The sequence below is a fragment of the Aulonocara stuartgranti genome (genome assembly GCF_965226115.1).
Source record: "Aulonocara stuartgranti genome assembly, chromosome: 12".
Lineage (NCBI taxonomy): Eukaryota > Metazoa > Chordata > Actinopteri > Cichliformes > Cichlidae > Aulonocara > Aulonocara stuartgranti.
Window position 1 is genome coordinate 4,009,777 of NC_138948.1, and position 21,898 is coordinate 4,031,674.

The following is a 21,898-nucleotide window of genomic DNA, read 5'->3' on the forward strand; positions in this document are numbered from 1 at the left end:
AACAACACAGGCGGCTCCAATCAGCAGAAGTCTGCTAGGCCACACCTCTGCTAATTAGACATTTTTATTGGGTTTGTATTTTTGGACAGGTGACATCCTTCTCAAGTTAGCGCATTCAAAAACTTGGGTGTCTACGCTGCCCACTCGCCCATCCAACGGGTGACAACAATAACCCATCAGCCTTTTTGGCTGAGGGGTAAGAAGTGGTTGTGTGTTTGAAAGTGAAAGCGCTGTAATTTAGCTTAGGATTTAATTTGGAATTTATTTTTGCATGTCAGCAGCTATCACTAGATTCACAAGGTTATTGTAATATCTGCATGCCAATATTAATCTATTAATCATAAGGTTGTAGGTAATGAGATGTCAAACACAATAATCTATGAGTGAAAACTACACAAAAAGACAAACTGAGGTGAAACTGAGCTTGTTTCATAGAAAAGACTGAATCGTGCCTCTGCTGCAGTCTGAATCCACCACTTTGACTCAAGTTGTGCATATTAGACCTCAGACCTCTAACTAATGTTTTAACATTAGGGGTTTTAACGCTTCAGTTAAAACCCCAACAGCTTAAAAGCCCAATAAAGGAAATGAAGGGGAATATTACTGTTTAACCTGGACTTTATTGTGAAATCATCCCTGTTTGCAGACACATGATCTGGGTGGATTCCAGTAATCATTTTAAATGCTGTTTTCTACAGAGGTAAGGCATTCAAAGAACAACCAATGCATTTCAGATGCAGTGCACTTGTTTGCCTGTTTGTTTTAGATGGCCTTTTTCCCGTCTTGTGCACATCTGCTGTTTTCATTGGAAGGTATTTGGAATGACTGATGCAACTTTCAGGGTGGGAGAGAGAATAAAGCAGCCAGTTCCATCGCCATTACCTGGCCACATAAATGAGCCGTGGCCTGTAAGCCTAAACAGCTGTAGATGAGGGTGAAGTGTTCATTTGCTGCCTGACTTCTCATTTCCAAACACAATTACAAAAAAATCTCCAAACTGAAAACAGAAAAAACAACAACAAATAACCAAGTAGTGAGACAGGCAGGTGGAAGGTTTCTCAATTACAACATGCCCTGCACTCAGGTTAAATATGCTGTTCAACAAGGCAGTCAACAGAGAAACCAGGTCTGAATATACTTCTGCTACTTAGGTTGTAGTTTCAGCAAGAAACAAAGAAACAGTTTAAGATCAGTTTACACACCAGCAACCACAAATAGATGATAAAAAAAAATACATAAAACTGCACGAAAACATGTTAAAGACTGAAAATAGGCACATCCTACATTCCCATCTGTGTCACTTTTATAACTCCATCAGACTTTTCACCAGCTTTGCTCACGATAACCACAAAAACAGGCCCAGAACTCCTATCGTCTTTAAAAAAGGGAAGGAAAAACAAAAGAACAGTAATGATTAACAACCCCAAACCAGACCGTCATTTCCCTAACCCCAGTTTTTACAGAACCACAGCCCAAATAGCCTTGTCACCACACATATTATTTCAATGAGGACAACAGGGTCCAATTCGGTGAAAACAAACAGATGCAGCAAGTGGAATGCTTCTCTGGTATCAAGCCAGATGAGAAACATTAGACGTTTGTATTAGAATGAACTAATTTGTTTGAAGCTTGTGACTTTCAGGGGAAAAACAGGTGATAGATTAGTAATGAGAAAATTAATATAAAGGCGAGATAAAATGTGGAGGTGACAGTGTGAGCTTAAAGGCTCAGCAGTTAAGGAAATAAGCTTATTTGATTTAGATGAAAAGATTGATACCACTTGCACGTCTGTGCAGCAGATACATGTTCAGATACAGGTTCAGAACAGCCACTCATAAAACCCCAATCCTAACCCCTAGCCATTTATTTATTTATGCGTGCATGTCTGGATTAATTAACCAAGATTTAATGTGTTCATTATTTGTTACTTACCTTTGGTAGGTTTTTGATTTGAATCTCCTGGCTGGCTGAGGCCTCTCTGTGTGGAGTTTGCATATCACTGTGCCTACACGGGTGTCCTTTGGGTAGTCTTCTACCCTCAGACTTGCTAGTTAGGTTAATTGGTGACTCCAAATTGGCTGTAGGTGTGGATGTGAGAGTGTGTGGTTGACTGTCCCTCTGTTAGGCCTGTGACGGACTGATGACCTGTCCAGGGTGCACCCTAAATCTCGCCCAGTGAACGTGTTTAGTCCAAAAAAGGACTAAACACAATAAACAGAGGTAGATAAGTCTGAGAAGCAGCATTACTGCTATCCCCCCAAATTTTCTACATGCAGAGACATTGAGTCAGCAGAATGTACAGAAAGCAAATTTATGAACTAATAAAGACTCAACTTCTAGATTTAGATACTGTTACAAAAAACAACAAATAATAATCCTGAAATTAAAGGGATTTAAGTTACCAAAAGCCCTCTGAGAAAATAATTTAAAAATGTCATAGTGAATGACTAATATGTAAATGATAGGGCACTTTGATGTCCCGTAACGTGTGCCTTGCATCTGGAAACATACGGAATGCTTTAAGCCCATTACCCACTCTTCCAGTCCAATTGGAGCTACCGCAGCCTGGGGGAGGACATGAAAGCAACCCCCATCATCTTTCAAAGCTCTTACGCCTTTAATTTGTTTAGACAAACAGCCCAAAACATGCCAGACCAAATGATGATACGAGCCTGGGGTCTCTGAGCAGGTTCTTGCCCCTAACTAACTCTGCTTGCTTGGGTAAGTGCCAAAAGCACAGTCAATCCCGACCTGGATGCAACAATTTAAGGCCAAAGTTAGACATAAAACCCCAGAGTATTTGCAAAGAAACTTCCAAGTTGTCACACGAGTCCATCAACTTCATCCTCTGGGATTCCTCAGTTTAAAGCCTTTTTTTCTCCACTACAACACCTCCACCCAGATGGCATGCATGATATGAGGGGAACAGTGTAAATGATGGTCCAACTACAGCAACTCAGTCAAATTAGAGGCTTCCAGTGCTCTCCAATATGTGCCATATGTATGCAAGTGTTGGCGACGGCCTGTGAAGTTTAGACTGTCCTGACGTTGTGGTCGTAGATGACAACATGGATGTAGATGTCCGACTGCAGGAATGTCCTGTTGGAGTCCTCGCCAGGACCAGACTGAAACCCAGCACAGAGAAGTTAGTGGTGCTTGTTTGGGGGTAGTGCTGTCTACAGTCTACAATCGTGCATTCAAACGCAAAGCAAAGAACTAAACATTTGTGATGTTTTCGACTGGTCTCATGAATTTTCAAGATCTCAAGACATGTTTTCAGAAGCTGTATAAGAAAAGATGGATGTAGCGTCCGTCTGTAAAAGTGAAGCCAATGTGGACAACTCTAAAATCTGCACTCTCTCTAATGGCCAGCAGGGGGCATTAGACAAGGAGTCAGATTCTATAGAAGTCTATAAGAAAAGGCCCCTACCTGTCACTTGATTTATGACATTATTAAGGACTTTCTGTACAAATTTATGATCTGTATTTATGAAAGTTTTCTGTTTTTTTTAGAACAAAAAAGGTGAATTCATGAGACTTTTTAAACATCATCTTTATTACTTTTTTCTGCATCAAACCTGCATCATTTAGAACCAAAACTGTGAGCTGAAAGAAGCTAAAATCTTCAAATAAATACAGAGTTGCTGTGGTTTTAGAAATACCAAAGATAGCTTTCCAGTGCATGGGAATATTAGTTTCAGTGTTAAATTAAAAATATCACCATACTGAAAATGTGACAGCTGCCACAGAGAGAGTATGTTAGCAATTAAACAAAACCGCACATCTCTAGAGCACACCTCTTTATAATAGCAGGTATATTAAAGGGGAGGCCAAGTGCTGCATAATTTGACAGTGACTGTAACTGTTCATTTTCCAAGATGTTTTGTGTTACTTTGGCTGTCAAAGCTGACACAGCCCCACCACTAAGATGTGAAGCCACTACCAGCTGGGAACATTTATTTCAGGCTAAGTGTGTCAAAAGCTTCTGGAGGGAACGGAACCATAGCGAACCATTACACTCAATTTACACTTTTACCTAAGCCACACTTGTGGGTGTCCTAATAACTGAGACAGTCTTCCTCTGCAAGTTGAAAAGAGCATCAATAAAAATAAGCCAATAAACCTGATGTCACAGACACAGTGAGAGATAATGGGAAATGCTGCTTAAGGCCAAGCATTTTTTTTTCAAATGTTATAGAAACCAAACACTGTCATTAACACTCACATTTAAATTCATGTCAGCTTACCCTGTTCTTCAAATTTGAGCATCAAGGGGTTTTTTTCTCTCTAACTTTTACTTTGCCAAGCCAATCAAGCCATTGTCATAACTGAAAAATGACAACCCCTCCACCCCAACCCACTTTCTGGCAGGGATAGAAAAGCGGTCATGGAATGACAAAGGCAGAAAAACAAACAAGCCACCCCAAATGAGTTGATGTGAGCTTTGATTTTGGAAGGTTCTCCGGTGGCTCTAAGGCCACATGAGCAGCTAGTGAGCTCATGGCGGGTTAAAGGCCGGATGGTTCTGTGCTGCTCCATGTCGAGCCAATCTGGGCTGAGCTGAGCTGGGTTCTGGGCACACGGGTGGTTTGCTGTGTCTGGCTCCCAATGCCTTCGCTTGTGTTTTTAATAGACAGCCTGGTTGGGGCGGTGCTCGACCACAGCTAGAACACTGTGCTGCCATTTTGGCGCTTGGCCTCAAAAACGCAGTCCCCACAGCTCTGTCTGCAATTTCAAAATAGTTCAGCCCCACCAACTACTTCCCTACCCCCCAGCAAAGAAGGAAACTGGAGAGAAAAAAACATTAGGGAGTCGTTATTCTTCCAGGGCCCCTGTCAGCCTTTGAGTGTAGAGGAAGCACCTGTCTCGACCACTTGATCCTCCCTTCTTTGTGCAGGTGGAACACAAATATCTTTCCCTCCCACTGATTTCTTTATCTCTCTCTGTCTCCCCAACCTCTTCCCTTAGAGTGCAGTCTCTGAAGTAACTTGTGACTAGTTGAAAAACAAGCGATTTTCTTTGGAACATTTGCAGTTCGTTAAAATGGTGCAACAAAGTAAAAGGTGTTAAAGGTAACAAGAGAGGAAATGATCAGGATATTGGAGGTGCATCACAGTCATCTGAGCCAAAAGGACAACAAAATCTGTTTTCAGAAGCAGTCCGTTGTGCAGCAAAAAGAATTTAGAAAAGAGCCTTCTCCCTAAAGCCCTTTTTTGCTCCCCTGAGACATTTTTACTGCGATGGAACAGGTGACCCGGTCTAATTAGCAGCACCATTTGTCTCCCTAGGTTTTAAAACCAAAGCAGGACAATAACAACAGCAACACAAAAACCTACCAAAGGGTCCAAATTCAGAATCTTTTTGTCCCTCTTGTTCTTAAAGAGAAGGCCGTTAGGGTCGTCATAAATCACCTCAAAGTTTGGGCTCGAGTTGGAAGTGGACACTTGCGTCTTCCAGTTGTAGTAGCTGTAAAAAAGAGGCAACAATAAATGTAAGATGATTGGGGTCATTTTATTTAAAGCTTGAATATCCTTTATATAAGGATTTTATATAATCACATGGGGTTACTGCTGCACTGATATACCACTGGTTTTCCCTGAGGCCAGCTGGAAAATGTTGCAATCTTGGCAGCAGCCGATGCTTGTGCGGACAGTGGAAGATGACTCCAACTTAAACATGATGGCACAGCTACCATCATGTTTAAGTGTCTTAAAGAAAACCAAAAGGGCTGGCATTATCCACCAAACCACCTGAATCCACTTTAGTGATGATCATTTTTGGGAGCAAAGGTATCTCAGGAAGTTTTTTTTTTTGGAAAGGCAGAAGAACATCTGGCACTTTTTGAAGTGACAAAGTGTGGGAATGTAACTTATGAACCAGTGTTTTCCATTCTACTCACTGTCCTTTTGGGCTTCTGTTGTTGCTTTGAAGCTGCACAAGCATAGTGCTTAAGATCTCATTCACATAGGCCTAGAGACCCGTGCATAGAAATGCCTGGAGACATCCTGGAAACCCTCAATTGCTAGGCAAGAAAGGTGCATTTCCTGATTGCTTGTGAGTAGTTGACTGAACCTGCTGGGTGTCACTAGGTGAAAAAGGTCACAAAGAGGGTACTGCGGGAGAATACAAATTTTTCCCTATCGACCAAGACGTTTGTCAAGCGGTCATCAACTGGTCTCTAAGCCTGTGTGACTAAAACACAGTTTTAAAGCATGTAGGAGGTAATTTATAGCACTTGGTGGGGAGTGCCGTGACTTTTCTTTTGGAAAATAAAACTAATATGCAGGTCTGAACTAAAATGAAAAACAACAACAACAAACAGAAAACAATCATCATGACCATTTCTTCTGCATGACATCTTTCCTCTAACTCTGTAAATAATTTTTTAATTTGGGCATTTTTTTAGATTGGTTAGGCAGCATATTTGCAGCATTACTAGAAATAATCATCGAATCAAACAGTCAAAAGTTGAAAGCAGCATTGGAAAGTCACAGAGAGTGATCTCTGCATGACAAGAACACTGTAATACGTTTTATCTTAAATTGTCAAATAATGACTTCATATGTTACAAAGAAAAAAGAAAAGTATGAGAGTAGAACATTTTTTGCATGACTTTCTAAGACTTTATTAGGAGGAAACGACTGCTGCGTAGTTCTAGTGGTGCGTGCTACTCGACCCTCTGCTTTTTTTGTGGAACATTTCTCTTTATAGGCTCACGCAGCAGGAGGCCTTAAAATAAAGAAAAAGGACCACTTTGAGGTCATGACTTACCATGAGGAATAAAAAAAAAGATTGATGGATTTCAGAGCATTTCACAGCCACCATTATCATATTATTATTCAACAACAGGTTATAAAAGAACTCTGTTTTACAGAAAAGAAAGAAAAGCAACCTGCAGAGTAATGCAACTTTTATAATAGCGAGAAGTCTGTTTCCAATTTGATCTCTGGGATGCTGTTTGTGGGTTCGCCAAGCCAGGCATTAGAGTAAAGCTGGGACTAATAACCAAGTGAAACCAAAGACAGGTCTGAATTCCAAAATAAATGACTGATTAATTTACAGCATCCGACTGGATCCTGATCTGCTTTTAAGTTTTCTGCTATTTCTGATACAGCAGAACAAGAATATGCAACTTTTTGATGGAGCAAAAGGAACCAAAATGTTTGGACTTGCAGGTGAGGATAATTTGATAAGCATGTGCATAAAATTTAGGCTGTGATTTATTAGTATTTTTACATAATATGCATTTAGGTAGCATTTAACCCTCTCAGATGATTGATCAAAGAAACACTTCTCAAGCAGTGTCTTGGAAGCAAAGCGCTTTCTGATTAAAAAAAAGAATAAAACATCAAGTTAACATCCTTTAGCCATAAAATTGGAAGATCATTACCCTTTGTTAACATGAAATATGAGAGTTTGTGAGTTGAAAACATCTCATTATGATAGAGTTGAGTCCTGCATTGTTCCCATGTTGGATTTGGTTTCAGCTCAGCCTTTCAGTCGAGACGAGCCAGGCATGGAAATAAATAAAACAAAGGCACAAATTTCAAAATTAGTTAAACTTTTTTTTTAGAGAAAGAAAGAAAAAAAAAGCTAAACTAACCTTAAATGATGCCAGACTGAGCTACAATGCCCGGTCTGGAATTAATACGTGTTTAATTTACAACATATTTGTGTATTAAAACATGTATTCTTTGTATTGCACACACTGTAATTGGTATTTGATTGCTCTGAAATGTGATATTACTTTGAGAAGCTCAAAGGTACATTTTTTAAGTGTTAATACATGTCATGTAAGTACACACACATATATATAATGTAAAAAAAAGTATGCTCACTTCGCTCTACCTCTCATCTGTGACACTACAGCACCAACAATGAGCAACATTAGCCATGTTGGCTCAGCTTATTTACTTGCTAACAAACAAAAAAATTTCAACAATGGACCAGAAATGTTAACCACACAATGACCAACATCCAGTGATATTAGGCTTTAGTCACACATTCATAAGACCAGCTGGCAACCATTTGTCAAGCACTGGTCAGCAGGGAAAAATGAGTATTCCCATCTGGTTGTGAATGGTTGTTAGCAGTGACTATGATATGGAAGACACTGTTGACTGCAAACACTTGCCAACCTATCGCTAAGTAATAGTGAAGCTGTGAAGAATGCGTAGCAACTGGTGCTTTTTCAAGTTATACAACCCCTAGATGGTTAATCAGCGAGACAAATCAGCTTCTTCCATGCAGGCTTTGTATCAGAACCCTCTTAGCAACAGATTTCACTCAATGACAGCGAGCAACCACTTGCTAAGTGGTTGGGCAATACACCAAGTGACCCTAGCAACCAGGTCTCTGACTATTCTCCAAGTCTGAGGCCTTAACAATAACTATCGGCCTTCAAATATTTTTGCATAAGAAAATTGGTGAATGTTCTGGATAAAACCAGAATGCATGCTAAGAACATTAACCAGTTCAAGAATCCAAAAACAGGGTTTGCTGTTGTAAAAATACCATGTTGGTGTTAAAAAAATGCACATATACTGGACACAGTGTCTCCCAGTACCCACAGATTCCAACACAACTCCACATGAGTTTGAAAAAAGTTGCCTTGGCAAGATGGCCATGCATGCCTTTGGGGTATCTCACAATTAGTCTGTGTTATATGTAAAATGTGTAGGTAGTACTGTAAACCTCCATTCTTTCAGTGTCTTTGTCTGTGACCTCCGTAAACGATCGTCTCAATATCTTATACAAAATATAATTTTCATTTAGTAAATTATGGTCCCAATTGTAATGGGGCCCCCTTGAAAGAGAATAAAACCAAGTGTGCTTTTCTGTGTGATTCACAAGTTGCTAGCCTGTGGGTGTGCAGTTTCTCAGTGAAATCTATCCCTCACTCATTACACCCAATGTTGAAAGAAAGAAAATTATGGTGTTATGAATATACTCGACTCAAGCTTGTCAAATTTATTCTGGTGTTAGCAGGTAAACTAACATTAGTTAACATCATGCAGAAAAACGACAGATTTTTCTACTGAATGTGAATGGGGCACTAGATAGATGAAGAAATGTTTGGTTGGCTTCAGGGATCAAAGCCAATCCTTAGCTTGCCTTCATCTGGCTATTAGCTAGCTTGCTTACAAAAATGACCCAGCACATTTTTAAAAAAAATTTAAAATTCTAAACAAGCAAATAATCCCAGAATCCCAGAAAACAAACTGCATCAACAAGTTTTCAAAATCTTCAAACAGCACTAGTTTTTAGTGGTTTTTATCATTAACAATTGGCATAATTAGCAACACAACTCCATGTCACACCGAGTACCCAAAGGTTGCTTTACTGAGCCTTGGCTGGTCCCCAACAGCAGATCGTGGTCCAACTACAAAGATGGAGCTCAGGGAGAAGTCTGAGTATAAATCTGAGACGAGTTATATTATGATGGGGAGTTGAACAGGCTGATATTGCAGCAGCAAGCTGTTAACATGGGATAGTAACATAATGAAGGACTGCCAGCATTCTGCAGGCTATATTTCTCTGGCTGTGATGCATTACTAGAGCAGTGCATGATTAACAGTAGATATAAAGTATTAATGACCCACATTAGGTAAAATACATCTCAAAATGTTTGCATTTACACTGTAGGCCCCCCTATGATCTTTGAAATATCCTGGCAGTTTGGCTGACGTGAGGATGTTTTCTCCAGAACCTGTTTAAGAGCTAATCTCTAGTGGAACATAAAACTGCTCACAAAAAACTATTTGCATTTGAGCCATAAAAATATTTTCTCCCTGCAACATATAAAGCATGCTTGCTACAAATTACAAGCAAACATATAGTACAAGCAATATAAAATCCAACCATGTGGTTTTTCCAAAACCCACAGACCCCCACTATGCAATTTTGGGAAATGTAAATACATATTTCTGCAGAATGGTCAGTTTCTGAATAGCTATGAAAAGGACCAGGTATTCCAGCCAACAACAAAAGTGACTTTACTGCTCGTATCCTGGTAACATATTTTCCTGGATTGGATATTTGTCATATTCCAACAGACAGTTGATCTCCAATGTCAGACCCTGGAGGCTTGGTCTAGTATTTAGCATTGTGATAAAGACCCTGCTCCAGCTACCGAGGAAAGCTTCTGCCTTTAGACCAAGACAGAAAACAAAGGGCGTACGATACACACGGATGGTTAAAATGATTCTGTTAAATTAAAAAGAAATGTGACATAAACAATAAAAATAAAACATAGTTTAAATAACAGATAAAATGCTTGAAACATTGGTAAAAGATTCACTATGATGATTGGTCATTGACCTACACGAGGTATGATTGAATAGTTCTGCAAATCTTCCTATAAAAAGCAAAAATCTACACTGAAAATTTCTGCCTTCTCAGTGCGACATGAGCAGGTGTGTGAAGACAGGTGGTGTACTACAGGTGGTTCATGATGAATGTCCTCAGGCCATACATGGGTAGAACTCCCTCTTGGGGGATAAAGTCACTGTGCAAAACTCATTAATGGTGATGATCCTTGACACAAATTAGAGTTTTACACAGAAGTTGATGTTTTCTCTCAGCCTACACTTGAAGCTATTGGTTAAATTGCATATGCAGATGTGCAGATGGTCAGAATAGTTTATTAATTTAACTTTGGAGGAAGACAAGTGGACTTGTTTTTAGGGCTTTTACTTTGGAGTCATGATTCATGTTAACTTTAACAACTCACATAAAGACAGGATGGATCAGTGATGCTCAGAACACTTTCAAGATACCAGCCCCACTAGAGGTTAAATACCTGAGATGCCCCATCACCTTTTAGTGCTGAAGAAGCTTTTGGAGTGAGGTGAAATGTTTTCAAAAACCCAAAAAGGAAGCCCAGCTGCCTTCAACTCAAGTGCTTAAAACTACCATGACCTGGATGACTAAGAACCAAAACAGACAACACTCTGAGGTCTAAGTTTTTAATGGCGATAACCCAAATCCCAGTCCTAATTTTGTGTTACTGTGGCTTAACATCTCGGTCTCAGGTAAAATGATTATTTTATTGGTTACCTGACTGCCAAGACTTGGGAGAGACTTTTACCAAAACAAAAATGACATATTGTGATTGCCTAGGGTTAGATAGTGTTAGTGTCGGGGTCAGTGACCTTAATAGGTTAAGACTTCTAATGATGGGGGGCGATTGTGGCTCAAGAGTTGGGAGTTTGCCTTGTAATTGGAAGGTTGCTTGGTCGTTGTGTCCTTGGGCGAGACACTTCACCCGTTGCTTACTGGTGGTGGTCAGAGGGCCCGGTGGCGCCAGTGTCCGGCAGCCTCGCCTCTGTCAGTGCGCCCCAGGGTGGCTGTGGCTACAATGTAGCTGCCATCACCAGTGTGTGAATGAATGGGTGGATGACTGGATGTGTAACCAGTCCCCCTTAGGGACTAGTAAAAGCGCTATACAAATACAGGCCATTTACCATTTTTAATGATAATGTAGCAGGAAAAAAAGATTTTCTTTATTTATTTTGTTAGAAATTAACAATATAAAGAGCTACACATTGCTATATTTTGGTACTACTATTACAGAATAGCTGTCAGAAAATGTGACAATGAACAGCATCTGATGTTTCAGCTATCTGTCAGCCATTCCCTACCAGCTGTCAAAGTAATCTCCCTCTCCAGAAAACACATAATCTGGACGCCTCCGAACAGTCCAAACTGTGTGGGGAAATACACTGATGCATAAAATTACAAGGTATGAGAGGTCTGGCATTTTTTTCCAAGTTGCCAACAGAGCTGAATAAAGCATGTTCAGAATAGATTGCTGCAATGACCCAATTATGAAATACAAATTGAGGTTTTTCCTTTAAGACTCAGAAGAAAATTACATTGTCCAAGATTTGCTTTCAGGCACATGCATCCTTCTTCTCTTTGTAAATTGGGCCTGACAGTGTTTCAGTGACTATTTATACCAAAATGCCATACAACAATTAACATTTTTTGGTCAACCACTTTTATTCCATGGTGAACCGCTTACTGGGACAGATGTGAGATATTTTAACACTGAACAAGAAAAAGACGGAAAGAGTAAAAGAAAATTTTTTTGAAGCAATGCCGAGAATTTTGTTCATACGTTTATTGGACCCACCTCCCTCGCTGTCCTATATGAACTCTCACTAGGGCAACTAACTGCATGGTCGGTGCACATTTGGTCACAAAGCTCCAGCTGCTGGATGGCACCACACCCAGACACATGGACCAGTAAAAGTGTGAGAACCTGGATTTGGTGGAAACAATGACGCTGCTCTCAGCACCGGTTCCTGGTTGCCTATGCATTTACAATGGCTGTTTGACACGTGCAGTGTGTCCTTTCACTTTCCATAGTTACCCTGCTTAGCTCTATTGTTATCTCCAGGCAGTCATTTTCCAGTGTAATGTCAACAGTCTCATTACAGGGCTCAGAGGAGCTGGATGATATATATCATAAAGTGCAAGTACTCAGCATGTGTATTCGTTCAGCTATTCTTTTCTTTAGCGGCTGCAGAATAAATAGTCTAGCAAGTGTTTCAGAAGTTAATGTTTCCAGTGTAAATCACAAAGGCCTTTTCAATGTTGAAAGGAGTAGTGTAATGTGCCGAAATTACTGTTAAACCTATTGGGAGTGTCACGGGCCTAGTTCAACAGCAAATCATGTCTATGACCATGTCCAGCTGACAGCTCTTTTAGCAGACACATAACTAACTGTCCGCCTACACACTCGATCATTATTTTTGGTTTCATCTAAGAATTTATTATGTTTATATTAAATTATAAAACATAGCTGTATAATGTGCTGTTAGAATTGAGTACTCAGGTGAACATCGTGTTGTTCTGGTGTTTGTTTGTTTTTTTATTAGAAGACGAGCTGTAAAACACACTTCTGGTGTATCAGTTTGACTAAAAAGCGTTTACCACTGACTGTACAGAAAAGGTTAACTTGGTGTCCATGACATCAACACTGCTTTGTATGTATTGTTTTAAAGCCTTGACTTAAACCTTTTGGATTTTGTTTTTTTGAAACCCAACACATGGATCTGACTGTGCTAAATGATAGCGTACCGTGCTACCATCATTATCTTTTTTATCTAAATGGGAACACAATTTACAAAATGAACATCAAAATTGATGATTAAAAATCATTTAGACCATAAATTTTACATACAGTCTATGGTTTTTACAAAAGGGTTTTGTATATACAGTGGCTTGCAAAAGTATTTGGCCCCCTTAAACTTTTCCACATTTTGTCACATTACAGCCACAAACATGAATCAATTTTATTGGAATTCCACGTGAAAGACCAACACAAAGTGGTGCACACGTGAGAAGTGGAACGAAAATCATACATGATTCCAAACATTTTTTACAAATAAATAACTGAAAAATGGGGTGTGCGTAATTAGTCAGCCCCCTGAGTCAATACTTGAACCACCTTTTGCTGCAATTACAGCTGCCAGTCTTTTAGGGTATGTCTCTACCAGCTTTGCATATCTACAGACTGAAATTCTTGCCCATTCTTCTTTGCAAAACAGCTCCACAACTGCCCTGTGACGGCCTCAGAGGTTGTCTAAGAGAATATTGGGAGCAACAACACCATGAAGTCCAAAGAACACACCAGACAGGTCAGGGATAAAGTTATTGAGAAATTTAAAGCAGACTTAGGCTACAAAAAGATTTCCCAAGCCTTGAACATCCCACGGAGCACTGTTCAAGCAATCATTCAGAAATGGAAGGAGTATGGCACAAGTGTAAACCTACCAAGACAAGGCCGTCCACCTAAACTCACAGGCTGAACAAGGAGAGCGCTGATCAGAAATGCAGCCAAGAGGCCCATGGTGACTCTGGACGAGCTGCAGAGATCTACAGCTCAGGTGGGGGAATCTGTCCACACATATCCATGTGTTAGAATGGCCCAGTCAAAGTCCAGATCTAAATCCAATCGAGAAACTGTGGCAAGATCTGAAAACTGCTGTTCACAAACGCTGTCCATCTAATCTGACTGAGCTGGAGCTGTTTTGCAAAGAAGAATGAGCAAGGATTTTAGTCTCTAGATGTGCAAAGCTGGTAGAGACAGACCCTAAAAGACTGGCAGCTATAATTGCAGCAAAAGGTGGTTCAACAAAGTATTGACTCAGGGGGCTGAATAATTACGCACACCCCACTTTTCAGTTATTTATTTGTAAAAAATGTTTGGAATCATGTATGATTTTCGTTCCACTTCTCACGTGTGCACCACTTTGTGTTGGTCTTTCACGTGGAATTCCAATAAAATTGATTCATGTTTGTGGCTATAATGTGACAAAATGTGGGAAAGCTCAAGGGGGCCGAATACTTTTGCAAGCCACTGTAGAGCTGATAAATGTATTTTACTTCTGTTATTCCAATTATTGAACTGCAAAGATTTTTGTAACTTAGAAAAGGTGAAACTGTTTGTGTGTATTACATGCATTACATGTCAACTGACAGAACTGGGTGCTATGCTATGTTCCATTTGAATGTAGCCATTGAGTAAGAGCATACTGATGGGCAGCGGTAGGGGGTGAAACACACAATGCCTTTGTTCTTATGGTATTTAAAGAGTCGCCGCTGTCATTTTACACGCACATGAGATAGAAAGATGGTAAGAGACTGACGATGGTACTGACATTGGAACCCTCAAAAACAATCTATACCCATAAGCACTGGGAAGAATCTGATTGGATTTAACCCTGCCAAAAGGGTATGTGTGTGCCATATGTGAAGATCAGCAAAGATGACATGAAATCTTCCCGCAAATATTTACCATGCTGGCTTTGATAAAACGTCCCACCGACCCCCACAAAGCCCAGGCACAACGCTTGAGACGGAGCCGCTAAATCACCTTCAGAGCTGGAACAGTTTCTCTTTTGTATTAAAACTTAATAAAATGGGACAGCAGTGCAAATATTTTCACAGCAGAAAATGAAGCCAGACACACAGGTGCACTGCAGAGGCCGAGCGTGGCGGCAACATGGTTTTGGCTCCAGAAGAGGCATGCGCTATATGTTTCAGTCGAGCTGATCCTTTAGATTCATTGTTTCAGTCTGTTGGCAAAGGCGTGCAGTGCAGGCAGGAGATATTTATATTATTCAGCAATTTAAAATGTTTGCGTTTGAACGACTTGTTGAAGAGTAAAGATGTTTTATACTTCAGATGAAAGAAGTTTTGTTTTCAGGAAGAGGCATGATTTCAAGTAGAACAAAACATAAACAATGTAAAGCAGAAAAACCAGTAAATCAATTAGGATTCCCATATAGTGAGCTGCTCAGCCTCTTAAAACTCTTGGCTAAACACAGGGCCTGAAGAGAGGGAGAGATAAAGAGAGGGAGGAAGGGAACAGCTAGAGTGCATAAACAGATGGTCACTTAGCTGGTGAACATTAAATAGACATCAGAGATGCTGTAGGCACATCTGGAGTGGCAGGAAGGTGGGTGCACAGAGCTGCAGATCTGTGGGTTAATTAGATCAGGGTCAGAACTTCAGTGCGTGTCTATGTTGGAAGCTCACAAATTTAACCTAAAAACACACTTTTTTCACCCTCCATTTGCAGTATTAGTGTCAGGTTTTGCTTTTATTTACTTAAAGGCTTACGCCACAGTTTCCCCTGAGGTGACAGTAAGTAGAGCAGAAGAGCAAATATTGTGTTTCTGGTTATGAGATTGTGTCTTGTTTACTAGTTTCTAGATGTTAAATTTCTTCTGAAGCAATTGGGAAAATCCCGTCCTTGACATACTTTAACCAGGTTTCCTCTGGAGGTCAGAGGCTCAGAACGTGTGTCCTTACAAATTATATTTATATGACCCACCTGCCGAGTGTGCGTGCTAAAATAAATCACATCCAGCATTTAGCTGAATATTGTTGCTGCTCTTATAGAATCCATGGAAATATTCAGAAGGATGGCTCGTTGTTTATGTACAAATACATTCACAGCTCTATCGGTCACATGACTGAGCACTTCCCATTTTTGCAACTCACATGTAAGAAATTAAACTGTGAAATGATTGTGCCTGTGTAACCAGATGTGATTTTAAATAGGAACTAAAGGTTGTAGTAAGATATAAGAGACGACAACTCTTCTCCTTTATTATTATTACTCAGAGGGGAAGTCGTATGTATTTAGTCTTGAATATCCTTTTCTTTCTTTTTTTCCAAACAGCACAGGCACCTGTTACACAAAGTTGGAAAGTTAGAAATATTTTCCACATCAAACTTGTGGAACAGATAAACTGTACATTTAACACATTTGGTTTTCAACGATAATGTTTTTTTCTCTAGTATTTTATATCTTTAAATCTTCATACTTTAGTCCAAGAGGACAGTACTGCTACTGCTACACCCCCATAAGGCTGCGTACGTGAACCTATCCACCCTTCCTTGCTGGAGATGGGAGGTGGAGGCCAGAGCTGGCGCTGGTGTCGCTGCCCTGTGTTCTTTGTGGCTATGGAGGAGGAGGAGGGACAGGATTCAGAGTCCTGCGGTGGGAGGTTTAGTGCACTGAGTGGGCAGCAGCTCCAGCATCTGCTCCCTCTTAGCGGCAACCACACTGGGTGTTATTGTTCCCGACAGAGATGAAAAAAAAAAAGGGGGGGGGTGGAAGATGACATATGAGGGGAGAAAAGGGGAGCGGTAGCAAAGCATGGAAGGCAAGTTTAGAGAAGTTAAATAAAGACAAGGAGACGTGTAAATCTGATGAAGTTTTAGTGACTGAAAAATGAGTCGGAGAGAGGGAGCGGCAAGTCAGATGGGGGTGCGGGTCGATGGTGGTGGGGCGGGGTGGTGAGGGGTGTCTTAAAAGCATCATTAGAGAGTAGGTTTTACCTCCAGGCATGCTCACCCAATGACTCACACCTAGAGCTTGTTAGGGCTTCTACTCACCAGAGAGGAGGTCGAGTTCAAGGTCACAAGCGGTGTTGTGTGTCGGAACACGTGGTGAGAAATGGATAAATAAAACAACAAAGCTTCACATGTCTGACACTTTGGTTTCAAAAGGAAGGGGAAACCACTTCCAAAAATAAAACCCCAACTGTCATTCTTGTCTTCTGACTGCTGGAACAATAGCAGTTTTCTCTAAGACTGCCATTTAGCATTTTGAATATTGTTGTTGGACAATGTGCTTATGAAGCAGTTTTTGGTTCCAACAAACTACAGATGCTGTTTACAAATTCCAAACTTTTTATTAATATACTCAGTATTTCTTTGTAACCACATTAAAAAGACAAAAACGTCATGATTATAATATGTTGTCCTCAGTGATGCAGCCTTGTTGGTGGGGTTCACACATGAAGACGGAAAGTTGTTTATAAAAATGTTGAAAGTAGAAAAATGAGATTCACAGCATGAAAAACAAAGCAGAATTTCAGCGTGAAAAGCTATCTACATTAGGATGTTATAGACCTTGTTCTGTCACCGAGGTCAAACAGGCTGTGTGCCGTTTGGCTGAACTCTGAATAAAACCACGTATTACACTCTCATTCTCACCCTTCTCCGGTTGTGTCTGTCCTTTTGGGATTTCTCGCACGTATCTGAAATGTTGGTAAGGTGTTAGTCTGCATGAATATGTGGAATGTGGGAATGGTTTTGGCTCTGGTAATCTGCTGACAGCTCTCTGTGTAAACAGCTATCCTGATAGACCAGGAATTATAAAGATGTCACCTGCCTTGCTGAATAGTAGAGTGGAGATTTTAGCTTACACCTGTAAGGTCAGCAGTTCATTGATGGCTTGTTCTGGGATTGTGTGACCGGTGCTGACCCTCGAATTGTCAAACGTACAGTACACATGTATGACTGAAAATGTGTTAGTCTAACTTTGGTGACTGATAAATAAAAGCACAGAAAGTCACTGTGGGTTAGTGAAATGTTCCCATCCCTTCACCCTTAATGAAACCTTACTTAAACCTTACAGAGATGCCACAGTACTGACAGCTGGTTTTGAATTAAATTCAAGGACCCTAACTTTAATGTGATGCTTCTCCATTCCTCTGTTTTTGTCACTCTATCTTTGCCTTCTCCAACAAATTCTTCCGGGAGATTTGGCACAGTGGAAAACAGAATTACAAACAAAGAGGAAGACCTAAAAGGAACCTGTTTAAAGGAACTGTGTCCAGGCCCCCCACGAACTAAAGAGCAATCTAAAACGCTGTCACACTGAAGAAACTGGATTGTCTTCAGTTTGTTTTACAGTCATCAGCTATACATTAAAAATAATCTCATGATCTCAGTCTGTTTAAATCGAGACTTCAGTCACGTCTGCGTCAGCCAGAGAAGTTCTGCACTTTGGCAGCTCTACTTTATTATTATTTATTTATTCTACATTTTCAGCTCACAGCAGCTTGCTCTGTATGTATCAACCATACTGTGCTTTTTAAAGAGCTCCTTCCAAACCTATATTGGTGTCTCACGACAATGTGAATTTTTATTCTTGGATAATATGATTTCCTTACACTTCAAATTTTGTCAAATCCCACCTGAGTAAAGGCTTCTTAAACCAATGTGGACATGTTACAATGGAAGGAGACTTACCATAAATCTGAGCGTGCTGGCATGAGCCTCTTCTTTCCACTGAAATATGGTTCAAAATCTTGGGTCTTGAGTCTGTGGGTGTAGTCTATATAGCCAGATACTTCCTGTCCAAGAGTATTATGATCCCTTATGAAAATGACCGACTGTAAAAAGAGAGAAAAAGAAGGAAACCCTCTGTGTAAATAATCATGACCATCAAACCTCTCCTGAGTAACAGCCAGTGAGGAAAAAGTCACTTGTGGAAAGATAGAAGGGATCTGTTACAAATCCTCCCACTTTGAAATATAAAGGGTCGTGTTTTACTTTGAATCAGGTTCAAATCAGCAATGAGTCCAACTTATGTTATACTTCAATAGGCCTCGCTTGCAGAAGTGGGATGTCTACAAAATATCCTGCTCAGATACTAGCGTGGGACACGGTCTGAGTCCTTCCACTTACAGTAACTAAAGTCTGAGTTCCGTTCCAAAACACCTACAGCTGGGGGAAGAATGTACTTTTAAATGACATAAAAAATGAAGTGCTTAGTTAAAACTTGATGTTGTGTGTCATTATAAGGACTCTTTGGTGGAAAGGGAGGGAGAGTCAAGTCAGAAAAAACCTATCCCGTAGAGGGAACCCTCTCTCATTGTTCCACTTGAGGTTTCGCTTTTTTTTCCTTATCCAGATTTCAGGGTTTAAGGACACAGGGTGTCATGTGTTGTGCATATTGTAAGCTCTTTGAAGCAAAGTTGTGATTTCAGACCAAGTCAGTCTAGTAAAATTACATGAAAATGACAGACCCATGCCTTGATGTTTAAAGTCTTTGGACTTGGTCTGAAACAATTGAAAACCTACCAGACAGGCATAAATCAACAACTCAAGAGGGGTCCTATCAGGCACACAGGCAATCACCCTTTACAGTAGACTTCTAACAGCAGGGTTGCCAGTACATTACATTTATTTATGTAACAAAACAGTGCAGGCCTTGACAGAGACCACCAAAACTGGGAGCAAAATATAAGCTGAATGCCTGTTTAGCTTAGAATATGAAATATCGCCTCTGTCAGTGCGCCCCAGGGTGGCTGTGGCTACAATGTAGCTGCCATCACCAGTGTGTGAATGTGTGCGTGAATGGGTGGATGACTGCATGTGTAAAGCGCTTTGGGGTCCTTAGGGAGTAGTAAATACAGGCCATTCACCATAACACAGGATGTGCAGGCGACACTTGGGCCACCTTAACTCAAACACGATCTGATTAAAACACCATGAACAGGTTTGGATTCTTCACTGCCAGCAAAACACATACTTCTAAGGACAGCTTCATGACTGCTCATCATGTCTTTGAAATTAGTTCAAACTAGACACAACCTGAGAAAAAAGATGATGACGAATGGTTCCGTCACTGGAATCAGACAAAGCAAATGGAAGCCAAGTTGTCCAAACCCCCTCAGGCGACAGCCGAACATGAAATGATCTTTTCATGTCGATTCGATGGTTTCGATAACACAGGATGACAATGCGTGGAAAGAACTGAACAGGAGACACACTCAGGTGTGAAGAGGTTGTTTTGTCTGCCATCACAAAGACAAGAAAGCAGCTTTTCTTTCTGTCTTTTCTGCCTCGTCTTGAGATAGGAGAAGTCTTTTTGTGGCCGACTTGTTTTGTTTACTCTGAGCATGAATGAGTCCCACTTCTCGGCCTACAGTAACACAGTAAGAGGATCCTTGTGGAATACCTCAGCTAGTGATATCACATTTGTATAGCTATCAGGACACGGGCCATCTGCGGATCCCTTTACTAAAAAGGCATGAGATAACTAGCACTCCAGAGCTCAGACGAAAAGAGGGCTGCTTTCTCTCCACCTCTCAAACGTTTAAAACAGATGCTATCAGGTTCACAGCTGGCTGGAGGACTGAGCCATATACCCTATCTACTGGCTTCTGTCCTCCTGCAGCCAGCCTTGAAAAGACATCATCAGGTGGACCCAGCAAAGACAAAGATGGTCAGAAATTCTGATTAAAACAATAACAGTTTAGCTTGTCTTTGGGGTGCAAACAAAAAAAAATAGTCCACAATTTTCAGTGTCCTCAGTTTCACACTGTAACACTTAAAACGTCTCATTTTTATACAGCCTTCAGCTCTTAGATGTGTTCAGGTCTTGTCAATCTGAGTGGACGTAACTGCAACAAGGTTATATCATGATATTAACAATACGCATTGTGTTGAGTTGAGTAACTGTATTTCAAGACTCTAGTAGTTACACTAAAATGTGACTAAAATTTTAGAATTACCAACAAATGCAACAGTATTTTAAATGTTTTGCTTACTTAGCATTTCTCTTTCTGTAAAAGTTTATTTTTTTGTAGTATAACTTCTTGAGAAAATAGTCTTTGACATAAGTTTCTGGAAAATTAGAACTGAAAATTATATCAAATCAATATGGTCCATCCATCAAAAACAAGCCACTGCATATTTCTGGAACTAGAATTAGGTGGGTAAAGAGTCATTTCACTCACAGGTCGCAGGGAAAGCAGAACAAACGAGTCAGACTCTATTATTTGCTCCAAACAAGCAACATGAGTTTCCAGCCGCCTTGTAGGAGGGAGCAGGGGGACCTCCACCTTACACCATGGAAAACAAGTGGAGGCCTTACATCACCTGCCAGCAATTACCAAGAACAGGTGCTGTGACCTCACAGGGCGGCGAGTAAGGGGCCCCACTTTATGGCAAACATCAGTCTATTTAATGCTTGAGCAGCTGAGCGCTGAACTAGTCTCAGGTAGAGATTCCAGCCTTTTGTGATACTCAATATTCAGTTTGAAACTCTTTTTTTTTTTTTTTGTACGCAAGTGAAGTATTACCTGTGGCCACGAAACACAACAAACCATCTACAAGTTCTTTTGACTATACAACCTTAAAAAAGTCCAAATAAAAGCACTTCCATACAAAAGTAAGCATGTTTGTTAGTAAGCAGGATTTTTGAGGTTTGTGACAAATTGAGAGGAACTCAATACCTCCTTGACACACACATGTAAATTACTCCACATGCTGTTGGCCTTTCTTTCAAAGCCCCATGGACGTACAGTTTGAGAGGGCTATACAAAATCAAATCACATCAAACAGAAGCTGACAGGAGGTCTTCCTTTGTGCTTTGACAATGTTCTACAGGTGGGGACACAATGGCCAGACCACTTGAAATCCTGTAGAGGAGCATGAGACATCTGAATGTGTGTGTGACTGTAGATGTTTGCCTGTGTAGTGGGTACGACACAGAAAGAAAGAAAAATGCCAAATTAGAGCTGAATAGAGCTAAGTGGCAACAAGGAAATTGAAGCTTCGATTTTAGAAGCCACTTAAA

The 21,898-nt window shown here is 40.4% G+C and overlaps 1 protein-coding gene across 3 annotated transcripts in view; it reads right to left on the reverse strand.

The window, feature by feature from the left end:
* Positions 1-123: 123 nt before the first annotated feature.
* Positions 124-21,898, reverse strand: part of cfap299 (cilia and flagella associated protein 299) — an 81,364-nt gene continuing 59,589 nt past the window's right edge. For 2 of the 3 annotated variants that reach the window (XM_082556088.1, XM_082556089.1), the window contains exons 4-6: positions 18,562-18,704; positions 5,337-5,466; positions 124-3,125 (exon numbers count right to left, since the gene is read on the reverse strand). In XM_082556088.1, the coding sequence (XP_082412214.1) occupies positions 3,033-3,125; positions 5,337-5,466; positions 18,562-18,704 (366 nt within the window). In that variant the 3' untranslated portion in view covers positions 124-3,032. The remainder of the gene's footprint in view (positions 3,126-5,336; positions 5,467-18,561; positions 18,705-21,898) is intronic. The other variant, XR_014280304.1, reaches the window with a different exon arrangement.